Below are 20598 nucleotides of genomic sequence, written 5' to 3'. Positions count from 1 at the left end.
ACGGATGAGTATGGTAGGGTTAAGTCCCGTCTTTTCCAATATGACCTGGGCTCTCGGATCTTCTGACACTCTTCCGCGGGCCAATAGAATCAGATAACTACATTTATGCCATATAATACCGTATGCTATAGGCAGTTCTCTTTGTCCTGATCCAAGCGCTTATGTACGGCTAAGCATGCATAGGGGAAGTTATTTTGGCAAGTGGGGGCTACTGCAGTGGCTTACAAGTATGTAGACAGGCCCACATATTATGCATGGTCAAATATGATCCGATAAAAACGAATTTGAATCATTACTGTACTTTACAGAGCACATTATTTTGGTACAGGTGCCATACGCGCCTACCCAGTTGAGACAGATGCATATACTGGAAATTCCAAGATGGTGGTAGTCGCTTCCAAGGCTGAGGCACCCGGGATGTGGTTCAAGTTGTAATGTCCGATTTATCCACATGCTGGAATACTTCGGCTGTATACACTGTACAGGGAATACAGGATTACCAGCATACTCTATAAAATAACGATCATTTGTACAATGTCCCCGCAGATATTCTCATCCACAGCCCACTCCTTCCTGCGAAGAAGAAAGCGAACTGGAACCATGACGGTCACCTTTGATGTACCGCCCTACGTCTTGTCCCCATTGGACCACACCATTCCAAAGATCTACGTCTCCTTTTTTCTGTCTTTTGCGCTAGAAAATATAGATGATGGTCTTCTATCAATCAAGATAGGCATCGTCAAACTTCTACATCGTCTTCCATATCTAGCAGGAGATATAATCCTGCACGAAAAGGCGGATGGGCATGAGAATCTTCAGTCCGTGGTGGATCCGGACAAAGAGATAAATCCTCTACCAATGCTGCAAGTAAAATACCACCCAGAACTCTCTCTCAGAGAGATTGCATCCAAAAAAGTCAGGAGTGGTATGGAAAATTTACATCTGGCAAAGAAATGCGCGCCGCTGCCTGATTTCATCAATCCACAGGAAAGACGACCAATCGTACGATTTGCCGCCAACGTCATGGAAGACGGCATTCTTCTAGCCATGACGATCAATCATTCCTTTTTTGATGGCAGTGGTGCAGGGACGATTTTGGAAGCGCTAGCTGAGTGTTGTCGAACACCCAATCGTGATCTGAGTTCGCCGATTTTCACTTTGTCGGATCAGATTTCACGAGAGGGTATGGCCCTTCTCAGCGTTGGTGTGGATGCAGACATCGACCATTCAAAGTCATACAATGCCGCCGGAACCGTTCCGTGTCTTTCATCAGCTGGATGGTCCACTATGGTGGAATCATTTGCCACCAACTTGACAAGTTGTCGGCTTCAGCTATCAGCCCAAAAACTTAATGATCTAAGAGACGCATGTAATCGGATTCTTTCCGATACAAAATGTGCGGACTGGCCATCGTACGTATCGAGTAATGATGTTGTGTCCGCTCTTATTGCCATATGTCGGGGCAAATGCCACAGCAAAAAAGACAGTCATGATACTGAGTTAACCACGATTGTCAACCTGCGTTCTCGAGTCGAGCCGCCTTTCCCGGACCACTATTTGGGAAACATGATTACTGCAGTCCGCTCTCTCGTTGGCTTGGGCTCATCAGAGGATAAATTACACATTCGCAACCCCTCTCAGGCTGGCAAGCTGGGCATCACACCCGAAGATTTGGTACAAATCAGCATGACTGCAGCTCGAATCCGACAAAGTGTCCTGGCCATTGACAATCGCTATGTGCGAAGTCTATTTGGATACTTGCCCCAACAAAAAGCTTGGAATGCAATCAATATGCAGGCATCAGATTTCTCTGTCTCCAGTTGGCGAGACTGGAAGGTGTATGATTTTGATTTCGGGCCGGACTTAGGGAGCGTCTCTCATTTCCAAATGCATTTTGGGCTAAATGATGGCTTGACTGTAATAATGCCAGCAGGAGCTGCACCTTCTGCGGGGTCTTCTACCAAGCGCAAGAAGATCGGAGCGAGCTGGGACATGCAGCTGATGATCCAGACCACCGATTTGTCTTCGCTGACAAGTAGTCCGTTGTTTCAATGGGCGTTTGGTGACCTCGGGCGAACTTAATTAGCGTTTACCATCATTTCCATTACGATAAAGAATCTGTATTACATTACCTTGCAACTAAAACGCGTAGTCTGTGTGCGTATTAACTCATAGCGAAAGCACTAAAAGCTGCCTGTCTCAGGGGATGGGGTATACATGCGATTGACGCTAATGCACGACTGAGTAAGCTATGGTGATACGCTACGGCGGGTAACAATGGGTCTATTTTCCGGAAAGAAAAACAAGAGTTCAAGCAGCAATGTGTTGCCTAAAGTCAACCCTAAAATGGAATTACGTAGATATAGCGAACGTGGATACTCTAGAGCAAAGCAGGTTTCCTAGGAACGGCATATGGAGTACGGAATACGAACCGCAATGGTATGATTGAACCCGTTCAGCGCAACAGGAATCTGCACGAAGCCGCGTTCGTCTATGATCTTCGCTCCGGGGCTTTTTCTAAGACTCCAACCTTGGAATCCTTTGTTAGGTTTCGGGGATTGCAAATGAGAAGCGCAACGGGCAAGTCAAAAAGTACCACATATGCAATCGGTGGAGAATAAGAAGAAATGTAATTTAATTTTGAAATCCAAGTCTTAAAATCGGCCCGTTAACGACGTCAAGCTGCATGTAAAGAAATATTGAAAATAAACAAAGATAAAAAACACAAAGAGCCACCCATAATTATCGGAAATTTTCAGAAAACCTGCCCAGAACTTTCAAAGCGAGATTTGAGACTCTCAAGCTTATATCGAGGACACCGAATATGCCATGAAATGTATCCTTGCTTAAATAGTGACCACAAAGTAGCCGCCAACTGAAACTCATAGTCAAGACCCCGACCGGGCCCCCCTGGTTTAGACCCGGAGCGCTGCGGAAGAAAGACCTCGTCTATCGCATGCACACAATTGGACGCACGAGTCACAGCTTCGTACAAAGTATCCCTGAAGGTCCACGGCATGTTCTCCACAAATTGAGATTTACATCCCGCGTCTTGTTTTGTTTTGGTTTGGATGTTCATGTAATTAAACTCTTCGCCGCCAACCAATTCCTTCGGATACGAAAACAAATCATTGGTGAGACAAGCGAAAACCTTTAGTGCGGGGAAACAAGACATCCAAAGCGTGTACGGAACCTCCAACTCCCGGGTTGGCTTGAATATTCCGGTAATATACGGAATGGGTACACCAGTAATGGATCGGAGATAGTATGGGAAGTCTTCCAAATGACATATGCGGAGACTTTGGGAGGCGCTTCCACCCGATTGTGTGTATTTATACGCCTCTTGCATCTGTTCTTCCAAACACCAGCCCTCGACGTGCTGATTCCATCCATTAGCGGCAAGTGTGCCAACCAATGGATTGCTTGAGCCATACATTTGAGCAACGCTCTTTGTGAAAGTGGAGTAGGCCGCTGAGAAGGTATCGAGGGGCTCGAGGCCAGCGTTGAGACGGTTTTGGGATTCCGCGAGGTTCGTTTTCACATTTGAGTGGACCAGGTAACTGTCCAACGCCACAATGAATGCTGTTCCCTTGGACATGGAAAACCTCATCTCATTCGAGGCTAGAGGGTAACAAGACTCGGTGAATGATGCGGCCGCTTCGAGGACAGGATTGAGAGCCTCTATGTCATATGAGGTGGCTTGAGTCAATTCTTTCTCTGCCCACTCCCATAGCTCCTTCCGTAAATGCGTATCCTTCTCGAAACGAAGGTATGTACATTGTGTCACTCGAAAGAATAAGTCCAGGATGTCGTCCATCTGCTCGCAGACGCGAGAGCGACTGGCTGTATCAAGCTCCGAGTCATGTAGATAATCCAGACAAGAGAATCTCTCATCGGCAAAGAATGAATATATGTCCGTATAGGGTCCCATTTTGTGTAACATTTGAGCTTGAATTAAGGATAATTTTGAAGAGACACAAGAATGTATGGACACGTGATTCCAATTTTTTCGAGAATCATGCGCTCGGGGTAGACATCGGCACTATATATACTAATGCCATATAAGATACAATAGTACCGGCTATGCATGCTCCTCCATAAGTCCATGTGAGTCCAGAAATCCCGAAATATCCTTGAATTTAAGAAGCTCTGGCTAGCACTGTAAAGATATCATGAGACACGTACGGAGTAGTACATCTCCTACTCAATTCGGATGTAGCTTCGCTGATAGGCGAAAAGCGCAAGATATAACTTCCTTAGCTGCATTAGATCGAAAACGTGGTGATGATCCCAGTTTGGTGGGTATCGGGCTTTCTGTTTCGTGGCCTTGCAGCATTAGGTGCATAAAAGAAGGGAAATGTTTCCAGAAAGCGGGTGATAATCGCGACACTTCCCTCATCGATTTGAAAACATCCTGAAATTATGACATTCGGAGCACGTCTTAATTGCCACATGTGCATGAAGCCACAGATACATACGGAAAAGAAAACCAGTGCAACGGTTCTTTGTCCTGAATTCTAGGTGGGTCTTCATACATAGAACTGCAATCTATTTGAAATATTTCAGCCCGTCTCCTGGGGTCTGTCCTGCGTGTACAGATTATCATCTGTGGAGGACAGTACCACCATCAGTAGATATTTTGAAATAATCGCAGTCCACGAGTGAAGTGGACCCATCATCGATAAACGGGTGATCCCCATGGCTCCTGAGACGGGCCGCTTGCTATGGGAAACTAATTCACGTTCGCCCACATGGTATTATCGGTTTAAATTGCAGGATGAGATTTGACCCGTAGATGAAATCGCCCCCAGTTGTCGTGCATTCGCCCTAAACCGGGTTGCACTAGGCCTATAGTAAATCAAAATTTCAACCGACTGGGGTGTTCTCATACTCCACCTGGAAATAGAGGTCTAGAATGACACGAGACAGCTTTCTTTGTATCTTGTGAACGAATAATACTGTATTCAAGGCCCTCGGGGCTTCTAAACGGCAATAAAATCATTAAATGAGATTTTTTCAAAGAAACACCCATGGTCCCATCCTTGCTTTCGGGGAGCCGTTGGCCTGCACTCAAGAAAGTCGAACTTTTTCGTGTCTGATTCATAATTCATATGTGCAAAGATTGGTTTGACGTCTAGTTTGCCTCAATTGGGGGGCCGCCCCAGGGGCCAGAGGATTCAAGAAATCTGCGCTTATAAGATGTGGGATATGCATGGCGCCATGCGCCTCACGAATGCCTCTGTGAAGTTGAGTAGTCGAACGACCTTGAATTCGAATTGAGAGCAATACCATCAGCTGAGAGGGGTAATTGTGGCGAACTCGAGATACTTGGAAATTCGATAAATAACTCCCAATTCATTACTGTTCAAGACGACTGGAACCTTAGAATCTACAGGGGAACGGGCCCGTGTCTGGGTCGAAGTGGATACAGTCTCCACATTGCCTTCGCAGCGGGCACGTATTCCTGCTTTTGCTCTTTGTGAATTTTACAGTCATCATACATACTGTACTGTATACAGATGGCCATTACATTCATCGATACCTACTTCTCTGGGTACCTCCCTAAATTGGTACTAGTAGGCAGGTAAGTTCATGTTGCATTCCTGGCTGCATATTCAGATAATGTGCCCCTCTCCGTAGACCCGATGCATAAGACACATAGCATATAAGGCAGGTGAATTACTTTTTGCCTTTCCCACATTGGATTGTTGGTTCGACTCAATCAAACCCCACCAAGTTGGCCATTATGGTGTCGATGGAATTTGTTACCATATTTTTGGGAATATTGTATCTCTTTTATTTGATCAAGGTTGACAGGAAACTTGCTGCATTCCATGGACCGACCCTTGCTCGGTACACAGATTGGTGGAAAGTGTATCGTCACTGGAAAGGAGACTATGTGGATGTTATGCTGGAATGGCATAGAAAGCATGGACCATTCGTTCGCAACGGGCCGAACAGTCTCAGTGTGGGGGGCGCCGAGAACGCGAAAAAAGTATATCAGACAAATCCAGTCTTGAACAAGGTAGGTCAAATATACTTAAAATTGGTTGAGGGAATTAGATACTGACATAAGATACTATCCAGGGGAGTTTGTTCAAAACTATGGTTCTCTGGTACAAGGGCAAGAGCATCAGCGGCTTGGAAGCCATTCTCGATGAAAATGAGCACACAGCAGTCAAAAGAATGGTTCTCAAGGGGTTTACCCCTAGTTCAGTTGCCACTTATGAGTCTAAGATAGACCAGGTTACTCTTGAATTCATTAATCAAGTGGGGAAACGCGGCAACTTTGATGCAGGGGAATGGTTCGTTTACTACTTTGCCGACATGATGAACGATGTAGCCTTTTCCGCCAAACCCGGATTTATGGATCACGGTATCGATGTAGATGGATCTTTGCACATTACCAAAGTTATCACTCAAATGTGGGCGCGTGTCCACGCAATTCCAACTATCATGAGTTGGCTATCCTGGACAATGGGCTTTTTGGTCGGCTTGAACTGGAAAATCGTTCGTCTGGGGCGAGACTGTTTGAATGCACGATTAGAAAAGCCCGACTCGCAGAAAATCGATCTCCTCAACCTCTACATTGAGGCAGGAGAGCAGCGACCAGATATGATTTCTCCCGAGCGGGTACTTGGGATGACACTCAGCACAATTATTGGAGGCTCGGATATTACTGCATTCACAGTTACATATGGACTGTCTGAGATCGTCAGAAATCGAGATATTCTGGATAATATTGAGCGCGAAATGAAGGAAGCGTCTGAGATGCAGGAGCTCTCTTATCCTCCAACTCTGAAGGAACTGGCGAAGCTCCCATATATAAATGCCGTGATAAAGGAAAGCCTGCGACTTGCTGCTCCTGTCCAATTTAATCTTGACCGCGTCACTCCATCCGATGGACTAGAGATGAGTGGGACTCTTATTCCAGGTGGAACAACAGTTGGCTGTCTTCCAGGTGTTATCAATCGTGATGAAAGTGTTTTTGGCTTGGATAGCGATGACTTTCGACCAGAGCGATGGACAGAGGCTTCCCAAGAGAGCCTAGGCCGTATGGATCGCGGTCTGATGACTTTTGGAATGGGTAAGCATCTTTGCATCGGCCAGCATTTTGCGATCGCGCAGATGAGAAAGATTATTGCAACACTTTTGATGCACTTCGAGGTATGTTTATTTGTTATCTTCATCTCGTTCCAGTCATATGCCTCATCATCTTCAAATTACTAACTTATGCTCTAAGGTGTCCGCGACCAACCCTAACGCTGAGTTGGTTTGGTTCAGCAGGACATTTTTGCGGTACCCAGGCGAGCCTTTCTATGTTACAGTTAAACCCAGGGAGTCAGCGATCGAGAGTTCAAATCCATAAACAGATCTCAGGGCAATCAGCGTTGACGTTATCGGCTTTAGAAGCGTTGGATTATGATGATGGATTTATGTATTACGTTCACCTAGCTCTTTGTGTTCACATCATGGCACCACCGGCGGGCGTGGAGAAAAGTGGTGAAATAGTTTTACAGTGCATATTTAAGATATACTGGATGCATTAATACACATGCAAATACCAGGGCAGTCCTATAGCCGTTCTGCACTATACTAACAAGTGAGTTTAGAGGGGGATTCAAACAGTGGACATTGTGAGAATAATACAATATCTTTTTTCATATATTTACTACGCCTCCAGGTATAGAGCCTTAACCGTGTAACACTACCTATAAGGATCATGAAGTAGTAAAATATAAGTAGATTTTCAACTTTGAGTCATCAGGGATGTTTGTGCCATCTGCTACTGTCGGGGTGGCTGCCCACATAACCAGCAAGAAAGAAAGAATAAGAAGAAGAAAAGCTGTCCTTACTCGAGGTTGAACGAAGTGTAATCATTCCCAAATAGCCTCTCACGTCAAACAATCTCTGTCAATCAATAAAAAGTCAACGTTCTGGGTATATTTTCATTTGACCAAATGTCCCAAAGGACGACTGTTCGAAAAGCTCCATATAGACTCACTATTTATGCCAGTTCTCACCGTATTCATCTCCACACCGTCGCATTCATTGATCTACATCACTACATCCTCCCACAGCTTGATCTCGAATTACCGAACATTCAAGTGGAGTCTTCTCTCCCTGTGAGCGATATGGTAAGTTTTCTCCTTACACAACTACAATTCGAAGTGTCAATACTAAAGATTTCCTCACAGCCTCCCAAGAGGCGCGGAGCGCCCCCCAGCACCTCCGCAGGTCCGAAGCGCGCGCGCCCCTCCAAACTCGCAAAAGATAACAATATCAGCGCCGAAGAAGAGAACGAGATAAAAGAGGTCTTCCAACTCTTCGCCGATAAGCATAAGGACTTTCCAAATGAAAAAGAAGGTGTCATTCCACGGGAGGATGTGCGCAAAGCTCTGGTGTATGGGACCCCGACTTAACCCCGGTTCTCCATTCTTACAAACATACAATATGATATTGAAACAGCTTTACTAACGTCCATAACTTGTCTAGGGCCCTCGGCCTCCCTCCAGAAGACTCAACGGAACTCTCAGAGATTCTCTCCGCACTCGACCCCACACTCACAGGATACATACCCTACAGTCCGTTTGTGTCAGTCGCAGCTGCGAAATTGCGCTCTCGCGACGACGACTCCATGGCTGCGGAGGTAGATGATGCATACAACCTCTTTACAAAAGGGAGTACTGGGCCAATCTCGCTGGGTCACTTGCGGCGCATTGCGCGCGAGTTGAAGGAAGATTCGGTTGATGATAATTTGCTCAAGGATATGATAATGGAGGCGAATGGGGGAGCTGGATTGAATGCGGGGGTTACGTTGGAGCAATTTCATGATGTCATGTCGCGTGCTGGGGTTTTCTAGATTAGGTGGGTTTCTTGCGCTTGAGAAGGAGGTATGTTTTTTGTACAGTTAGGTCAATTGGGTTATTTTTCTTGGCATGGACATATGGCTGGGTCTGGAGTTATGTTTCTGTGGCTTTGATATCTGCATAGCATTGAGAAACCGATCGCCTTTTTTGATATTCTGAGAATGCTTCTTAAGCTTCTTTTCCTAAGTGTAAAACTTCTTGACCAGTATTGGAAAGTCCAGGGTGTATAGCCTTGAAGTTGTTGACGATCTTAATAATATACAGCTAGAAGATGTTTGTGATCCTTTGGATGTTCTTTGTGTTATTGTAGATACATGCCCTCTGCCTATGCATTCTGCAACAAAAGTTAAAATAATTAGGTGCAGTACTGAGAGAAAGTTGAAAAAGAAAATTGTGAATAAAGCACGCAGAAGCAGAAGCGAGAAGAGATAAAGGAACGAGGAGAACGGCAGAAGATATGACCTGCGCATCAACTATCAAATTCCCCCAGTAAAAATTCCGAAGCCCATTGCAGAAACAGCAGAAAAGTCGGGAATAATGTGTTCAAACAATTTACTAATTATTTGGTTAGCATTAGATCCGTAATATGTACGACACCGTGGAACTACTTACTGAGATTTCAGCCATACCAAGGTCCTCTCCACCATTGGCCTGTGGAGCGGCACCGTTGACAGGAGCGCTGTTGGCGGCAGGGGCCTCACCACCAGCAAAGTAGTCGACCATTTCAGCATCGAGCTCCTCCATAGACTTGGGCTTGCCACGACCAGGGTTGCGGCCTTTGCCACGTGCAGCACGGCCACGGCCACGGCCAGCAGTAGCATTGGCAGCCTTGTTAGCAGTTGCGGGCTTGGGGTTGGGCTTGGCTTTGTGGCTGCTATTATATCGATAAGTATATGTTGAGAATTATGGGTGAGAAGAGGGCGATAGAAACTAACGCAGAGATACGATCGGCAAGTGACTTGGAAGCGGGAACCGCGGGGGCGTGAGAAGCGTCGAATACGACTTCGATCTATTCGACGCTGTTAGTCATTTGACGACTCAGGCTTATCAAAGTGTGGTTTTACTGACCTTCATGGGGCGTCCATCAACAAGCAGACCGTTCAATTCCTTGGCGGCCTTAGCAGCAGTGTCGGCCTTGGCAAAGATAATTGAAGCGATACCGCGGCTGGTACCGTTCTGGTTGTAAGTAAGCATGACCCTCTTGACGGGACCTGCACACTTCGTGAAGTATTCCTATAGTGTAGAGAGACGATCAGTATTTTCGTCTGACAGATTCAGCTGTATCGACGGCGATCGAATGTTGAAGGTAAAACAACGGCGAAACTGTGAACGAAACAATCCATCGGCGAGAGCATCAGCGAGCACACAGCGGCGATCCATAAATACGCCCCAATCCCAGATACAAAGTCATTGTTAAGAGAGCATCATGTACAAGAGTGCCCCGCTCTTGGATAATTTGCACTATTCACGGTCGTTGACACCCACACCCCCTCCGACATTTGGCCACATCATTCATAAGCATCCCTCGGTACATCAATCTGATGATTGTGTGCGACTAGTCCTCGAACGACAAGGTATGTTCTCCCAGGAATACTTTTGTAAACGCACGCCCACGCTCACGCCCACTGCGTATTTCCTGCCAGGAGTTTGATCATGCGCTCTCGTGATCGCTATTTATTTGATGGGCTTGGTCGCAGATAAGATGTAGTGTCACCGTCTTATGTCACTATGTGGGATTCACCCCACAAGTAGTGGTCTCCGGAAAAATTCGCGAAGACAAGCCTATCGGCAGGGTGTTTCACCCTAAAATCTCCAATGGTTCACTGGTGCGCTCGCTGATGTCCCTCAAAAGCTCACAACAAGAAGTAGGAAAAGAGTGGAGCGAGACTGCGAAAAGCAAGTCAGAACAAGGATCTCTCAATCCTTGTTCTTGGCATAGTACTGAAGAGTTGCAAGGCAAGCGGATCGCTCTTGTAAGAGCATCGACGCAAGCAGCAAAACTTCATCAAAGATCGTACTCAGACGGTGCTCAACTTCCTGCTTCGCGAGATGCCAACCACTGTGCGCAGAAGCATTTTTGGAAGGAGCAACCCGTCTTTGCCATGCGCTGAGCGACAACTACCATGGGGGGTATATGAGGAGTGACAGGTCGAAACACTGAATCGGAGGTTGTTGAACCTCTGGTTCGAAAGCAAAGATGGCGATCACAGCCAAAGCGCAGGCCTTTGGATCAACATACCTTGATATTGGCCTCAGTCACATCGGCAGGCTGGAGAAGTTAGCTTTGATTGCGCAGTAGTGTTGAGGCTTTTGGCGATGACATACCAAGTTGCTCACGATGATTTTGCTGGAAGCAGTAGCAGCAGCAGGAGTAGGGTGGACAGCCTTCGCGTTGGCCTTGGGAGCCTTGGCGGACTTCTTCACGCCTCCCACGGAGGCCTTGGGAGCGGCAGCAGCACGGCGGTTACCACGACGGCGAGCACTCTGGCGACGGTTGCCAACGAGATCATCCAGCGACTTATCGAGGTTGGCAGACATGATGATGTTGTTGCGGGAAGGATGAGAGAAAAGCTGGCAGATCGTTCACTGGTATTAAGTCGCGATAAGGACGCGTCTGTGGGGAGTAAACGCGATAGTCTGCGTGTGGTTGTGAGAGAAGAAAAAATAGTCGAGAGAGATGAAGACGTTGATGAAAAAGGCTTTCCTATCGAGATGAAGAGAAAAACCAACGCAGTGAGGACAAAGAGGGTGAATGGGGTCAGGAGAAAGGGAGGGAATCACCGGGGCGGCGCGCTAGGCTATTTTTGGCGAGTCGGGCACCTCGTAGTTTGCTCTGTTTGCAAAGAGGCTGATATCATTATCGCCGAGCCCCCGAAGTACACCCATGCAAAGACGGCCAGTGGTCAAGGCAATACAGTACGGGACAAACCTGGCCGGTGATCAATTTGAATTTGGGGTTCAAATATGTATGAAAGTCAATAATTCAATTTACATAGCGTTGGTTTATGTATAATTTTGTATATGTCACTCCATCTGTGGACAACAATATCAGTCAAAGCCTATTGTTGAGTCATATTCTGAACAAGCCTAAGGCAAGCCAAGGGAGCGCTAGCTGCTATGTGCAAATATATATTTACTTTTAATTAATGAATAGAATCATTGACAGTACACTCAAGCTTGAAACATATAAATGAAATTGCAACATAATCGTTTAAGAATGGGTTCTTAGGTCCAGCCTGTAGATACAGATAATTGAATCATACTCTGAACTCCTTCCAAATGGAACTCAATAAACAAGACGGCTTGGGCAGATGAGGCGCTTTAAGGAAAGGGGGAATACACGCGATAAAAAAAGACGATAATGCAATCCATGATCCATCAGCTCTTCAAAGCCTCAAGCCGACCTCGCATTTGTTCAAGGGTTGCTTCTTGATCCTCGAACTCGGGCTCGGCCACGGGTGCCTCCTCGATAGGCGACTCTAGCTTGACGGGTGCCTGAGAAAGCTTGCCCTGTAAGATTTCTTGGAGCACCTTGTCCACTTCTGCCTCGGCTTCATCCTCCTCCTCTTCCAATAACTCATTGGCAGGCATAGCATCCTCCACTATTTCATCGATGATCCCAGCTTTGATCAACTCCGTAGAGAGTTGGTGCATAGTAGAGTACAGTTCAGGCATTCGCACCAGTGTATTAACATCTTTCATGATAGCGGTCGACTTCTGCAGACTGCCTTGGATTTTGCGAACGGAAAAAGCTTCATTGACCTGCATCCCAACACTCTGCAGTTGGGCTCGACTGGTATTCAATCTTGTTGATTGTTTTCGGATCCGCACTAGTTCTCGAGCAAAGGTTTTGGTTTCGCTAGTTGCTTGTTTGGCCTGTGACGGGTTTCGCTGGGCTCGCTTGGAGGCATTGAGGATGTATTGTCGGGTCTTACTGTCGAGGGCTTTTAGTTGAGCAAGATCCCGATCGAGTTGTCGTGTGTTTGCGCGAATGAGGGCATTGCATTTTCTCATCTGAATTTCCACCAGTCAGCAAATTGAATGCGGTGTTAACCGATTGTTGAATCTAGAAGGTCAAATTATCCTACCTGGACTTGAGGGTCAGGCCCGAAGAAGACTGCCTTTAAGGTCTCCATGACGATATATCTAATGGCTCTGGAAGGGTTTCAAGAGGTCAAGGAAGTACTTTGAATTGTCTAAGCTGATCTGGACGAAACGTAGATCGGAGGTTCAACGTGTGTAATGACGTGGGGTGTTTGGTGTTGTCTATGCGTGTGACATGGATCAAAGGCTGGATTTCCGGATGGTCTTGACGATTTGGTATCGAGGTAGCCACAGAATTATGCAGAAAGCCCTTCGATATGGATACTCGTCCCCTATGTGCTTCTTATTTGGGTTTGCGATGTCTGCGGCAACCTGGTGGAGGGGGTCAAGAACTGGCTTAGTCATGCCTGTGACGTTCACGGGCGAATGCACAAACGTTATGAGCCTGAGAAACAAGGCTTCGAAGTGAGAGCAAACCTGACAAACAGCGCCCGCCTGTGCTTCCAGTACATTCTAGCACTGGTGAAAGCGGTACTGCGTCCAAAGTGAGCATCTCTTTCTTTCTCTCTCCCACTCTCAGCATCCCATCTCCTCCAAGCTTCATTTCTCTTTTCTTTTAAATCTTTGAAATATTTCCGGATAACCATCCCTTCACCTTTTTACTATGGCTACCGTGCACCCCGAAGGTAGGATGTGACAGCTTTTAACTTCCCCGCCCTGCCCCAAACACTCGGACCTGCACATTTTGCAATGACAACCGCTATGACGTTATTTCAGTCCCTGAAAAGTTGGCGGAGAAGGGTGTCTTGCAATTCAGTCGGGTGTGATGTCGAGGGTTTCAAAAAGATGAAAATCCAGAAATGGCTAACAAGAGAATTGTTGATTTTTAGTCACCTGGGCTCAGCGCTCCTCGGCCGATGATGCCGAGCGCAACTACCTCTACGTGAGCCTCAAGGCTGCCGATGTCCCCAAGGACAAGGCTTCCCTCAAACTTAACCCCACCAATGTCTCTTTCACTGGCCCTTCCGGCAAGGGTGTCACATACTCCGTCTCCCTGGACCTTTTCGGCGAGATCGACCCCGAGAACAGCAAAGTAAACCACACCGACCGCGAGGTTGAGCTGGTGCTGCGCAAGAAGGAGCTGAAGGAGGAGTTCTGGCCTCGTCTGCTGAAGGACAGCAAGAAGGTCCACTTCTTGAAGACCGACTTCGACAAGGTATGTGCTTTACGGCCTTAATTGGATACTGGCCACATAACGGTGGGCTAACCTGATTCAAGTGGGTGGATGAGGATGAGCAGGACGAGGCTGCCGAGGACGACTACGCCAACAACTTCGGTGGCTTCGGCGGCGAGGGTGGCCCCGGCGGCGAGGGCGGTGGCCTGAGCAACATCGACTTCTCCAAGCTCGGCGGTATGGGCGGCGGCGAGGGTGGCATGCCCGACCTGAGCGCCCTGGCTGGTGCTATGGGCGGTGCTGGTGGCATGCCTGGCATGCCTGGTATGCCCGGCGCTGAGGGTGCTGAGGATGAAGAGGATGTGAGTGATTTTCCTGGAATATATACTACAAATGAAACGACTCGCTAACCACACATACAGGATGATCTTCCCGAGCTTGAGGAGGAGAAGTCTTCCAAGATCCAGGAGGTTTCTTAAATAAACAGTACAGAATTTTATCCTCTGCGAAATATTTATGACGACCAGAAATGAAAAAAAACACGGGCGCTTCTAGGTGCCTGCGGGATGGCGTGCCGGTTACTTTATTTTCCTTGGATTACTCGGGATCCCCCTTGTGTAGAGCAAAGCGACCAGGCTCAGCTGAATTTGAATTGATTTATCTACAACCTAGGTAGATAATCATCTTCCGGGATTCATATCTTTCCGAACGATGTAGTTAAATGTCGCCCAGTAATTGAGAATCTTTGCTATGACCCTCGTGATTTTTTCTTTGTTTCTTTAAATTGGCTATGAAAATCTTTGAAGGTCAATTCGTAGCCCTAATTGTAAAAGTTTTGTATGGACAAACGGTTGAATTTGTTAATAGACCTTTCCCTCTCGCATACCTAGTCATGCCCACTGATGTGTGGGAGCAGAACTGGGGCTATGACGCAAAGGCTTCCCAGCCGAACAACCCACGTCCTTTCACCATGAATTTACAGTAGAAAGCGAGTTGATATCATGAAAAATCCACAATTTTAAAAAAATCCACGTATTCTAATTTCGGTGATATTTTCCCCTTTTCTTGATTAACCCCGAACCATCTTAAATAATCCTATTTGGGTCGAGTCAAACCCTTGGGATATACTTGAAGGGCCCGGGCGGTCATTGGTCAGTCACAGATTGTGCCGCCACACTCTCACCCCTCGAATTTGTGGAGGCTCTCTCTTTCTCTCTCTTTCAACTCGATTCTTGTCGATTCCCATATCCTCACCTCTTTACTGAGTTTCTTGGGATTTTCTTTGGCTTCCTCCTGAGTTGCATCAGCGTTCTTTGAAATTTTGAACAGCGACTTGCGCGACCGGGCGCATCTTTCTCTCTTTTTAAAACATTTGAACCGCTCGTCACACGAGCCCAATCCGTCACTATGCCACCCAAGAAGGCCGACGCGCCCAAGAAGAAGACGAAATCCGTCGATGACAAGGTAAGTCTTTTCCTGGATTACTTATTTAAAAAATTTTTACCCCAGAACTAGCGATATACTAACCCTTCATCTCTCTACAGACCTTTGGCATGAAAAATGTACGTCACCAAAAAAAAAAAAAATTCTAAATACGCTTATATCACAACTCCGCCAACGCATACTAACACACCCACCCACAGAAAAAAGGAGGTGCCGCCAAGAAACAGATCACGCAGTTGCAAGCGCAATCCCACTCCAACAAAACTCCCGATGAAAAGCGAAAGGCGGCCGAGAAACTCCAGCGTGAGGCTGAGAAGAAGGCCTCTGATCTGGCTAAGAAGGAAGCCGCAGAACTCTTCAAGCCCGTTCAAGTCCAGAAGGTGCCCTTTGGCGTTGACCCCAAGACCGTGCTGTGCATGTTCCACAAGAAGGGTGGTTGCGAAAAGGGTCGCAAGTGCAAGTTCAGTCACGACATGAACATTGAGCGCAAGGCCGCTAAGAAGGATCTGTACACCGACTCGCGTGAAACAGAAGAAGAGACTAAACAGGTCGATACTATGGACCAATGGGACGAGGAGAAGCTGCGCAGTGTCGTGATGAGCAAGCATGGAAACCCACGAACGACTACCGACAAGGTCTGCAAGTTCTTTATTGAGGCGGTCGAGAACCAGAAGTATGGTTGGTTCTGGACTTGTCCGAATGGCGGTGATAAGTGCATGTATAAGCACAGCTTGCCTCCTGGGTATGTTGAACTTCAAATGTTACTTGAAATGCTTCCAAGATTGCTAATATTGTGCCGACAGATTCATTCTCAAGACAAAGGAGCAGAGGGCTGCCGAGAAGGCCCTGATGGACAAATCCCCATTGAACACGTTGACTTTGGAAGACTGGCTGGAGTCTGAGCGACATAAGTTGACAGGTACCCTGACACCGGTCACTCCAGAGTCTTTCGCCCAGTGGAAGAAGGAGCGTATTAACAAGAAGGCCGCTGAGGAGCAAGCACGACAGGCCAAAGAGGCCACTGGCCGTACCATGTTTGAGAGCGGTGACTGGAAGGATGAAGAGAGCAGTGATGAGGAGTCGGATGACGATGACGATGACGATGGCTTCAACTTGGACGCGTTACGAGTTGAAACTGAAAAGCTGCAACAGGAGAAGGAAGAGGAGCGTTTGGCTAAGCTAGGAATAGCGGTTCCAGTTGTCACACAGGAGGCTGAAGGCTGAGCCTATCCACCTCCTTGCGGGACCAATTTTGTGAGTCTCTGGGAAGTACCCTTTCCTGTCGGATTCTGGACACCGACCGTACCAGGCCGGTGCTTTCGGCCCACGGGAATCGGACCCTCATGGTTGAGTGATCATTGCAATCGCCAACTATTCGGCGTTATACCCTAATGCATCGGAAGTTGCGTTGTATGGCCTCATCATGCTCACTGGAGACTCGCCCAGTCACCTTGCTTGTTCTTTCTCCTCTATCTCTTCAGACATTTCACATATACTGCTTGAATAGGAGAGAAAAACAGCGGGGTGGTTGGTAACGAGAGCAGAGGATTTTATGAATTTCCTGTGACTCATGTGACGGAAGAATCAACGACTGATATTTTGTTGTGACAGCTTGCTTTGGTAGCAAAAAGTCCATTTTCTTTTCTCGAACATCGCATCGTTTTAATGGCAATGATTCCCCCAGTATATTCCGGTCAAGGCCCTCGACTTAATTCCCGATGACCTGCAAGGTCCCCGAACCGGCCGTCGCACTTACCCCCCAAGGTCGAAATACCTTAATGTGCTTTAGAGACCTTTTTTTCTGAGTATAAGTAGGCCCCGTATCTCGATGGTAACCTTGGAATCAGTTATAATCACTCAAACATAAGTAATTCTGGAGCTTCAAGTTGTTCATGGCATTGAATGTACAACTATGTGCATGCTTCATTAAGTATTACCTAAACCATGACTTGAGGATGACCTCCATCACATCATAACTACAGTGCCGCCTTTTCGCGCAAAATCCCATTCTCCAACATCAATGCCACCGTATCTTCGGCTACTCCTCGCGAAATTTCATAACCACGACCGCCAGCACCATATGCGTGAACCACCTGTCTCCCATTACTCGTTTTTTCAATCTCGATACGCATACCACCCTCGCGAGCCGGTCGCCTACCCACAATATCATGAATCACATCAAACTCGCCACCACTCTCAGGTGTGAAAGGGAACCACTTCTTCGCATTGACAAGCAACGTAGCTCGTGTCTCCATCGAGGGATTAGGATCCCAGTTCCCAACTTCCTTGGTCCCACCAATAACCGTTCCACCATCAAGAGGACGTGGAATACAAAAAGACCAAGTCCCATCCTCATTCTGGCGAGTGATAGTCTCTGATACAGGATTCCTCACAAGACAAGTTTGGCCTACACAGACACAAAGTCCATCATAAGCACATGCTCGAAAAGTTTTTGGTTCCCGCAATTAAAAAAAATGACATCGAATGACATACCTCTAATAATAAACGATTTGGGATCATTAAAGCCCAATCCAGAGCAATTCACCACAGTCTTCACATTATGTTCCAAGAAAAACCCCTCTTGCAAATTCCCAAGAACATATTGCCTTGTCCTCCCACCATTCAAGATGAATTTGCGCAACATATACGCACAGTAGACCGGCGAATTAACAACCCATGTCTTATATTGAATACCCCATTTCACACCACTTGGAACCTCACTACTCGAAAGGCGACGACATTCATCCAGCCCGCCATGAGAAGAACGCAAACTCTGCGCATCCTCATATTCCGGAGGCGGTGCTTCGAGGTGTTCGATACCTTGTACAAATTTGACGCCTGCGGCTGGTTCATGGGCCTCGACTCGCTTCATGAATTCGTATGTTCGTTGCGCCTGGTTTGCTTCGCGGAGAGCCTGCGGCGAAGACCCGGGGACGGGTCTATAATGCGCTCCGGCCCATGGGGAGGTATAGTTGACGGAGGTGTCGGAAGGGAAATCTCTGGCTACCACGAGGACGGATTGATTGGGGCTTAGATATTGTTGGATGTGTCGGGCAGTTGAGAGGCCTATTACGCCGGCTCTAGAATTTTAAATTAGTTAGTTGAAATTTCGGAGCCGGTAACGGTTGGGTTTCTTTTTTTACCCTATAATGACGATAGTCTCGGGCTCGGACATGGTTAGGGCCCTGGAGTGATGGATCACAGGGTTCGCGATCGCGGATCGAGAGGTGTTCTCATTAAAGGATTCGAGTAATAAGCTTGAATGTTAGCGATGCTATTATCGGGATAGTATTTGTTATTGGAGTGAGTCAGGCCCGAAGGATGAGATAAACCCCGCACGGGAACTTGGTGGCATGAGGGGAACCGTGGTTGATGGTTGTGGAGGTCATTGCGGGTATCTACTTGGGTCGTGCCCTGATGGTAGAAAAAATTCGAGATGAAGGGTAAATGAGGCTTGATATAAGGTATATTATCGTGATGACCTAGGGTCTATATAATTATTATATCATAAACATGTTGGACGCATCCAGAGCTTCTATTGATCGACCTAATGTACAATATCGGCGGGACCCGCTTGGCGCGTAGTTCAAGTCGGGTTCTAACAACTCATAGGTGATACTAATATACTGATAATGCAAAGCTAATCACTCCGTTGCCCTTTCAAGGCAAAGCGGAAATTGGAATTGATCACCGGATGGCACGATGCAGTCTCCCGAGTTCATTCCAAGTTCAATTGGAAAACTTTCCGCTCGTGCCTTGTCCCTCTCCCCGATACCACTCCGCAGAGGCCCAAGCTCCATAGGAACACAGAATATAAGCTTGGGAAATCTTGGGAATCCATACAGATGTATGTGCTTAATGTGCAGCAAGTATGACCCTGGCTCGAAGCACACAATCACATCACATACCCATAATCTCCAGGGAACTCAGGACAGACAGGAGCTTCCATGTGCGACACCGATCGTTTCTTCTTAAAAAAAAAAGCAAAAAAATCATAAGAGAATAATTCAAACCAATTCAAACATGCAAACCAGAAGGCGATCTTAAAAAGATCATCGTCCATGTACGAAACACGCCGTATAATAACTAGGATGAAACTTGCGGGCGGAACGGCTGTGGAGAGAATTCTCCGTAACGTACATCAATAAATTTTTTCAGGAACTTCATAGGCTGTCTCGAGGACCCTAGAGTAAAGTGATCCCAAGCCTTGCTCAGCATTTTGTGGGATATGAACGCGCATTGGTTGAGGTGAGTTGCTGTAGGCGCCGAGGGATCAGCGGTGACCGGGTATGATTGGTGGAGAGAACGTGACGAAAGGTGCAGCTTGTCAACATCCTGCACGGATCTCTTCAATCACATCGATTTTGGGGCCTTCCTTTTGACTTTTCTTGTCTCAGCGAAATAATTCGGTTGTTTCGTTACGTCTCGCCGAATCATCCAATGCAGTGTTTTACCAATAGTTCCATGCGCATATGTACTTGGATAGGAAAAGAAAAGAGAGACAACATTACATCCTCAGCCACTGGGAAGTTCCCGGATCATTAACCCTTTCCTAACATCCAACGGCTGTCATCTCTATTGTTTTTTCTTCATTCAAGGTAAAAACCAAAAATAATAATAACCACGGGCCCTCTCCGACGAAGAAACCGGAACGATCAACCTTGAGAATCCACGCGCTTTCTGATATCGTTGGACCCACTTCTCTGCCGGTCTTGAACAGATGCTGATGGTTCCCGTCTGTGATTCGGGAGCCTCTTGCATCGATCTAAACCCGTAACTTCTTCTGCGTCCCTCGTTTCTGCATGCTCGTTGGTGCAGTCCCACCAACCCAAAGCCATGCACCCCAGCCACCAAAAAGGCTCGATCCTACCGGCTCCGCTAATGATGTGATGCTCTGGCGGTATCCATATTTTCGGGCAATCAAGGTGGATTCACTCTTCCTCTAAGGCCGCCCAATGTATGGCCAGTCGTCAAATGAAGCGCCCTGTATAATCCCCCGGCGCCAACCCCGATTGCTCGATGGTTGGAGATTCTGATCGGCTACCGGCGCCCCATATACTGCCTTTT

The 20598-nt window shown here is 47.0% G+C and overlaps 8 protein-coding genes across 8 annotated transcripts; 4 read left to right on the top strand and 4 right to left on the bottom strand.

Moving 5' to 3' along the window:
* Positions 1–600: 600 nt before the first annotated feature.
* On the top strand, positions 601–2082 carry N7478_004610 (uncharacterized protein; the record flags this gene model as incomplete). Its single annotated transcript, XM_056920824.1, has 1 exon — positions 601–2082. The coding sequence occupies one exon, from the start codon at positions 601–603 to the stop codon at positions 2080–2082; it is 1482 nt and encodes a 493-aa protein (XP_056778861.1).
* Positions 2083–2755: 673 nt separating this feature from the next.
* Positions 2756–3931, bottom strand: N7478_004609 (uncharacterized protein; the record flags this gene model as incomplete). Its single annotated transcript, XM_056920823.1, has 1 exon — positions 2756–3931. One exon carries the CDS (start codon positions 3929–3931, stop codon positions 2756–2758), a length of 1176 nt encoding a protein of 391 aa, XP_056778860.1.
* A 2174-nt stretch (positions 3932–6105) lies between these two features.
* N7478_004608 (EF-hand superfamily Ca2+-modulated protein) lies at positions 6106–8863 on the top strand (the record flags this gene model as incomplete). Its single annotated transcript, XM_056920822.1, has 5 exons — positions 6106–7167; positions 7244–7278; positions 8018–8138; positions 8199–8404; positions 8497–8863. The coding sequence occupies 5 exons, from the start codon at positions 6106–6108 to the stop codon at positions 8861–8863; spliced, it is 1791 nt and encodes a 596-aa protein (XP_056778859.1).
* Positions 8864–9422: 559 nt separating this feature from the next.
* N7478_004607 (putative RNA annealing protein Yra1) lies at positions 9423–11408 on the bottom strand (the record flags this gene model as incomplete). Its single annotated transcript, XM_056920821.1, has 6 exons — positions 9423–9425; positions 9483–9744; positions 9806–9879; positions 9939–10103; positions 11110–11139; positions 11196–11408. 6 exons carry the CDS (start codon positions 11406–11408, stop codon positions 9423–9425), a joined length of 747 nt encoding a protein of 248 aa, XP_056778858.1.
* Positions 11409–12248: 840 nt separating this feature from the next.
* Positions 12249–13006, bottom strand: N7478_004606 (ESCRT-III subunit protein VPS24; the record flags this gene model as incomplete). Its single annotated transcript, XM_056920820.1, has 2 exons — positions 12249–12884; positions 12959–13006. 2 exons carry the CDS (start codon positions 13004–13006, stop codon positions 12249–12251), a joined length of 684 nt encoding a protein of 227 aa, XP_056778857.1.
* Positions 13007–13578: 572 nt separating this feature from the next.
* On the top strand, positions 13579–14567 carry wos2 (Hsp90 cochaperone SBA1; the record flags this gene model as incomplete). The annotated part of the gene is made up of 5 exons (XM_056920819.1): positions 13579–13600; positions 13692–13730; positions 13805–14130; positions 14193–14450; positions 14511–14567. The coding sequence occupies 5 exons, from the start codon at positions 13579–13581 to the stop codon at positions 14565–14567; spliced, it is 702 nt and encodes a 233-aa protein (XP_056778856.1).
* Positions 14568–15495: 928 nt separating this feature from the next.
* N7478_004604 (translation machinery-associated protein TMA46) lies at positions 15496–16755 on the top strand (the record flags this gene model as incomplete). The annotated part of the gene is made up of 4 exons (XM_056920818.1): positions 15496–15552; positions 15633–15650; positions 15732–16273; positions 16335–16755. 4 exons carry the CDS (start codon positions 15496–15498, stop codon positions 16753–16755), a joined length of 1038 nt encoding a protein of 345 aa, XP_056778855.1.
* Positions 16756–17507: 752 nt separating this feature from the next.
* N7478_004603 (FAD-dependent oxidoreductase) lies at positions 17508–18706 on the bottom strand (the record flags this gene model as incomplete). Its single annotated transcript, XM_056920817.1, has 3 exons — positions 17508–17938; positions 18025–18611; positions 18675–18706. The coding sequence occupies 3 exons, from the start codon at positions 18704–18706 to the stop codon at positions 17508–17510; spliced, it is 1050 nt and encodes a 349-aa protein (XP_056778854.1).
* Between the last annotated feature and the right edge of the window lie 1892 nt (positions 18707–20598).

Source organism: Penicillium angulare (genome assembly GCF_028827245.1).
Source record: "Penicillium angulare strain IBT 27051 chromosome Unknown utg000004l_segment0_segment0, whole genome shotgun sequence".
NCBI classification, from domain to species: Eukaryota; Fungi; Ascomycota; class Eurotiomycetes; order Eurotiales; family Aspergillaceae; genus Penicillium; species Penicillium angulare.
Note: the sequence above shows the minus strand (reverse complement) of the source record. Positions and strands in the feature narration are given on the sequence as shown.